This window comes from Crocodylus porosus, unplaced genomic scaffold, assembly GCF_001723895.1.
Source record: "Crocodylus porosus isolate Cpor-Errol unplaced genomic scaffold, CroPor_comp1, whole genome shotgun sequence".
Lineage (NCBI taxonomy): Eukaryota > Metazoa > Chordata > Crocodylia > Crocodylidae > Crocodylus > Crocodylus porosus.
In genome coordinates, this window is record NW_017728939.1 from 4,991,624 (window position 1) to 4,998,047 (window position 6,424).

General features: G+C 40.8%; 1 protein-coding gene across 3 annotated transcripts in view; it reads right to left on the reverse strand.

The window, feature by feature from the left end:
• The window catches only part of LOC109318455 (protein argonaute-1), a 124,413-nt gene that overhangs the window by 62,484 nt on the left and 55,505 nt on the right, over positions 1 to 6,424 (reverse strand). For 2 of the 3 annotated variants that reach the window (XR_002103252.1, XM_019547735.1), the window contains exon 1: positions 6,361 to 6,424. The exons of the other annotated variant lie outside the window; for it this stretch is intronic. Coding sequence is in view for 1 of the 2 variants with exons in the window: in XM_019547735.1 (XP_019403280.1) it covers positions 6,361 to 6,379 (19 nt within the window). In the remaining variant the exon portion in view is untranslated. The remainder of the gene's footprint in view (positions 1 to 6,360) is intronic. 3 annotated transcript variants of the gene reach the window in all.

The following is a 6,424-nucleotide window of genomic DNA, read 5'->3' on the forward strand; positions in this document are numbered from 1 at the left end:
CCAAGTAGGGGAACTATTTACTTACTGAAGCAAAACAGTTCATCTTCATTGGATTAAGTTTTATATCTACCTACACTGTGAAGAAAAAACAGTGTGTATGACAGGCACATAAATAAAGACACTGCTAATTTGCTCTTGCAGTTGTTTCCGCCCACTAAATTCAAGAAAGCGAACTCAAGTAATCTCTCCTTGTTTTTTGAACTGCACCACAATTTGTAACAGAAGTTTTGTTACCAAAATAATACACGCATTTACTTGAACTGCATCTTTTTCCTTTCAAATTAATGGGTAGTTAATAATCTAGGTGTGTAAGAGTGATGTTGTGTAAGTGTTGAGTAAGAGTGATGTTGTAGCTGTCACAGACCAGGAATTATTCAAGCAGAAAGGATTTCTTTAGGGTGATATCTTTTATTATCCCAGCTACATAGCTGGCGCAATGTTAAACTCCCTTGCATAATTTCTGGACCACCACAGCTACAACACTGCCGTAACCTGGAAGATACTGAAATCCAGCATATAAAATGGAAAATCTACAGCCTAGAAGTCAATTATCCCAACTACATAGTTGGTCCAATAAAAAATATCACCTTAAGAAATCCCGGCCTCATTCATAATTTATTCAAGTTGTATTTACCAAGTTTCATATTCAGTTTTGAAAGCTCTGATATAATTTCTGCAACGTAACTAGCACAACTCTGAAATCATATTACGATCCATTTAAGTTCCCTATCCACCTAAAAATGTTTAAGTATCTTGCAATTTTCCCCTTGCACTAATAAAGCTGTCATGAAGTTCTGACATGGACAGAAAATGGAAATATAGTAAAATAAAAAGTTTTCAGAAGTTCCATTTGATAAACTTGGTCGCAACTCAGATGCTCCATCTGCCTAAGTCCTTTAAAAAAAGGATAGTAATCTTAAGATTTAGTCACTTTCACAACAGGTTTTGCACAAGAAGAAAGCTAAATGAAGAGCTAAATGCATGACTAGTTCACCTGGTTTCAGGAAAAAGCTTCATATCATGTGGAACGTAACTGAAGAACTACCCTTCAAGTATTTCAAGACCTAAACTAAAATGGTCATTCTATAACCCTCCTTTTCTTAAAGCCACAGGTGAATGCTTTGCATCATGATCCAAGTGCAGTCTGTTCCGTGGTTCTCAACCTTCTTAGATTTGAGGCAATCCTTGATAACTTCAAGGCAATTCATAAAATGCCAGCTCTTAAATTTTCACTTGTTTGTGTGTATAGCAAAATGATACAATTCTTCTACTGCAAACAACTCATAAATACCATGTTTTTAACACTAAATATTCCTATATGAAAACTCCAGGTTTAATCTTGTGAATCCTGTTTGCACACCCAACAATGATAACATTGTGCATCACCCTTAAAAGGATCTCAAGTCAAGGTACCCCATGGTGCCACTGGCCTACTCCAACCAAGTCTGAAAAGAAAAATGACTTGAATAATTGAGAGATATGGGACAGTTCACCATTGTGTTGCCATTTTGAACTTCAGTATTCAAAATGTATCTCAAAATCTACCAGATAAATATTTCAAATCATCTATTGACAGAACACTAATAAAAGTCATCTCAATATAGTCTGGAAAAATGGAAAGTTTGATAATGAACTCCAACACCACAAAAGTTTAACTATTTTTCTAACTTGGAATAAATCATCCGTAACAATTCTAGACAAACTGGATTGTTCTTATAACATAAGAACTTGCCCCAGGAAACAAAGGATTCTATGGTTAGGGAAGTCTAATGCAAAGTTTCCAAAAAAGTGATGGTACTGTTACAATGATGTTGTAACTGTGACAGTCCAGGATTTCTTAGAGTGATATATTATCATTTTCACTACAAATCATCTTTTTAGGGTGAAGAATATCTTGCATTCAAAAGCTTTGTCTAACTCTGTTCCAACTATGCAGCTAGCCCAACAGAAGATATCACCCTAAGAAATCCTTGCCTCTGACAAAAGTGATTAAGTTTTATTTTAGGATTTTAAAGTCTATTCAATTCTCTACGGTGTGCAATAAATTGCATTACATTTTAGTTTGATTGTAGGAGGAGAACATTAAGAAACACCACACATTCCCGAAGTAAAAAATTGCTGTGTGTTGAAGTAGTGGAATAATTAACTTTAAACAAAAATTATTTTTTTATGTGAAATAGACAAAAAAAAATGCTTTGGACATGGCTCACAAATACTGCTGGAACATACTATGAATGAAACATGTGAACCAGGAAAGCAATCCTTACTGATAGATGGTCAGCAACAATCAGCAAGAGTAGCAGCCACGCAACAAATACAGTGAGGTTGGCCTTCCTTCGGTTCAGGCTTTTTTTTTTGGTTTGTTTTTGAACAAGACTCTAAGTTATCATTTTAAAGCCATAGAGAAGCTGATGCAAGTGGAGAATTAATTTGCTCATTTGTTCAGCTGGTATCTCACTGCTAGTATATAATATACTTTTCCCATTATTACTGGTAGCCTTTCAGTTTTCATGAGTTTTTAAATGAAAACTAACATCTTGAAGGATTCAAACAACCATAGATCTGCCTTTCTCCCGATGCCCTGGTGCTGCAGTTCTGATCAGCGGAGTAAGAGAAAACTGTTAGCAGAGGCTCGCCAACTTAAGATCTCGCTCTATGCTCATCCCAGTCAGATATTGACAATCTGCTAACACTCAGGGCAGGCGCCAAAAGCTCATCTTTTAAAAAGACAGAAGGCATTGTCAAAGATGTTGATCTGGGAAGCAAGCTGATAATTCTTAATTCTTTTTGCTGCAAGGATTAGTTCGTAGTGCCAGAACATGGCAGATTTGTCTGCTAATTTTTTCTGTGATGATTTATGTTTTTAAATAAATGTCAAGGGCACCCAGAACCTTATAACCTTCAATAAATAACTGGCACTAACACCACAGACAACCTACTTTCCACCTACTCTTGTACTAATAGGAGCAGTTATTAGGATTCCACATGAAATTTTTGTAAAGCATTACCATCTCATTCTGACAGCTCCCAATGATACTCTCCTATAGCCAGCAAAGTTTGGTTATAATTTGTATAAGTGCACTTGAATAAAGTTTACACATGAAATTGTTCCTGATTTCATTCTTCTGCCCCTCCCCAAAACAGTGTCTTTCTGGAGCCCCCACCCCATTTCTTATCCTTTACACAGAAGCGTTAAGAAGAAAATATCAAGAATCTTGCTCCACACCCAGTGCTCCCTGAATTCCTCAGCTCCACCCAAAACCCCCTTGTATGCCACTGTGCCACCCTTCTCCAATTAAGGGAGTCGCAGCAATTCCATCTCCACCTTCCCCCTTATGCTAAGGGCTACAGCCATCTCCATCCCTTACCTTGCCTACTCCTAAGATAACCTCTATATTTCTTAAGTCCGCTGCTCCACCCCATGCCAGGTATCTCCAGTTGTCTGCCCCCTACCATATCCCCTCCTCACAATTCCACTTACTTCCCTCCCTTATTACTCTGCCTGGGGGACAAGAAATTCAGGTATCAGTTTGTTCAGTTCTGTGGGCACAGATAAGACAATAGTACTATGCTGGCAGACATTAGGCAGCAGTATCAACTGCTACTTTGGTTTATGAGCTACTACAAAAGGTGCTTGAAACTGTGGCTCCAGGAATAGAAGAGACTCCAGACACCCCTATTTAGTTGGGCCTATCCAGTGTTGACTGGATATGGCATTTGGAAGTGTGTACGTGGAACACAGCAACAGACTAACAAATGTCATCAAATGGACTGTAATGTCTTTGCAGTCTCAGCTAGCACTATTTACCTTAACTGTACTATTTGCTACAAACAAATATAGTAATAGGCTTGCAAGAGATGAACTGGTGTGATTGAAGAACTAACAGAAACCTCATTTAGCTTAAAAATTGATTAAAAGTTCATACTGACCTTGAATTAAACTGAGTAAATCATCTTCTGAGAACATTTATACAGAATAAGCAAAACCTCCTCTGAAAAATAGCCTGAGGTGAAACACGGCTAAATTATTTTGGATGGTAGAACAGCGTACTCAGACTCTGAGATTCAAAGGTCTTGCATGAAGTGGGCGTTTTCATTATCTATTCTACCAGCAAACGATCACATTAAGAAGACATGGGAGCTGTGTTAACAGAAAAACAGAGCTGGAAGGGACCTCAGGAGTTCACGCCCCTGCTCAAGGCAGGATCATCCCTTTCTAAATCATCCAAGTATTTGGTCTAACCTATTCCGTGCAAATAAGCCGGTCACAAAACTCGTACCAAGAACACCCTAAATTGTCACAGGTAAAGCAGGAGGATGTGGGCACTGCCAATGCCTGACCAATGATGTAACGTAACACAGTGCTGTTCAAGTGGCAGTTCACGGGTCAAATACAGCCCACAAGAGATTTAACCTGCTGCCCACATGACTCTGGACCCTAAAGGGTGAATATCATCACCACTTGCATTTGGGGTCTTTGGTCACTGCTAATGACTCAAATAGGTGGCAGGGCGGAGGGAGACATTCATCCCAAGTTCCAAAGCAACATCCACGCAATGGCTCTTGTGGAAGACAGTCACATCCAGCCTTCAAGAAGCCACACAGGCCAGATTGCATCTAAATTAGACGTTGTTGATGCAATGCATCCTACATGGGTTACAAGCAGTTAGAATCCAGCTAGGATTTTTACACACACGATTCAAAGTTAATAGTACGAAACCAGATCACTGCAACTCCTAAAATGGCTTTGGTTCAGGCATATCTCTTACTAAAGAAAAGTATAGCTTCTGTAATCCAGATTAATGTTTCCAGGACCAAATTCAGCATTAATTTAACTCCCTCCAATCATAAGTGTGCCTGTACATGTTTGTTTACACTGGATCTTTCAGCTTAGTTTTCATGTTTTTACCATGTGTTGACATGTTTTGGAAGCTAAGAAAACTGCAAGTCTAAAATTCCTGAAGTTCCATTTGTTCTTCAACTCCCTAATATGTCGCTGAATGAGCAAAGGGGAAACAAACTCTCCTGCTGACTTTCCATCTTACTGCATTGAAGTAATCTCCTTTGATATATTAAGATAGCTCCTCTCTTAAGAGTCTCAGACCAGGGGAGTATCCACATACTATTGTAAGTCATAAGCACAAAATTTCAAGATAAACAGGCTAGTGAAAACTCCTATCAGACTGCAAATTTAACCCAAATCTCCGGTGCAGTAGACAAAATAAAAGATAAAACAAAACAAAACAACCCAGAAGCAAAAATAATTGAATACAAACAGACCTTTATTTTTTTTCGCCTTCAGAAAAATACTGAATATATATGGCTCCCTATAATTTGCAATTAAAACTGTTTTGGTTATACTGGTTGATCATCTCTGCAACTATGCTCCAAGGCTGGGCTACCGTTAGACTGAGCTTTAAGTAATCGATGGATTGTAGAATTCTTTAATTGCTATGGGCCTCATAGGTTTGATACAAGAAGTGCTAATAAGCACTTCTTTAATTCACAACTCAGTTTTACAGAGGCTGCTTCCATTCTCACAACAACTCAAACTCAACACAGACCAGTCTGCAACACAGAACCACAACAAATTAAGAGGCTGGATGGGAGTGGACCTCAGGAGGTCACATCTAGTCCAATCCCCTGCTCAAAGCAGGACCTGCCCCAACTAGATCATCCCAGTCACGGCTTTGTCTAGCCAGGTCTTAACGCCCTCCAAGAACGGAGCTTCCACTTGTCAGATTCCATCATCTGACAAGCACTACTTTGTCTGGAAGACGCTAATTGTGTATGTGTGTATATATACATATTTTACGGGTGATGGGAGGGCAAACCGTTTTGTTTAAATTCTCCTGCAGAGATCAGACTGCTCGATGGCACAAAACTGAATATTTTCTAGTTTCCAACCGCTCCAGTTCTGCCAATGCCCCGGCCTGCAGCTTCACTTCGGGGGCTGGCCAGCACCAGACAAAAACCGAGACCAAACTGGATCACCAAGCAGCTGTAGGCAGAAAACCGAGGCATTTCTAACAGACACACGTGCAGCTACTGAGCGCCTCGAAGTCCCCACGGGAGATTAGCTTTCAACCCAGTCCGTACAAACCTTGGTTTCCCCACGGTAGAGAGGTACCGGAGAGCCCACTTTGGCGCAGAGCAAAGCCCCCTGCCCGGGGTCCCACACCCCAAACAGCAGCAAGCACTGTCCCGGCGCGGGTGTCCCACGACCCTGGCTGTGGACGTGGGCCCTGGATCCCCGCCGCCCAGCTCTAAACGGGCTCGAGGCAACTCCAGCCTTGGCCAAAGGGCTCCCAAGGGCCCCTAGACGGGACCCCAGAGCGAGGGGCCCGGCTCGGCGCTCACCTGCGCTGCCGATTTCCATTCATGGAGCTGGGGCGGCCTCCCTCACGCTGCAGGGGCCGGCTCC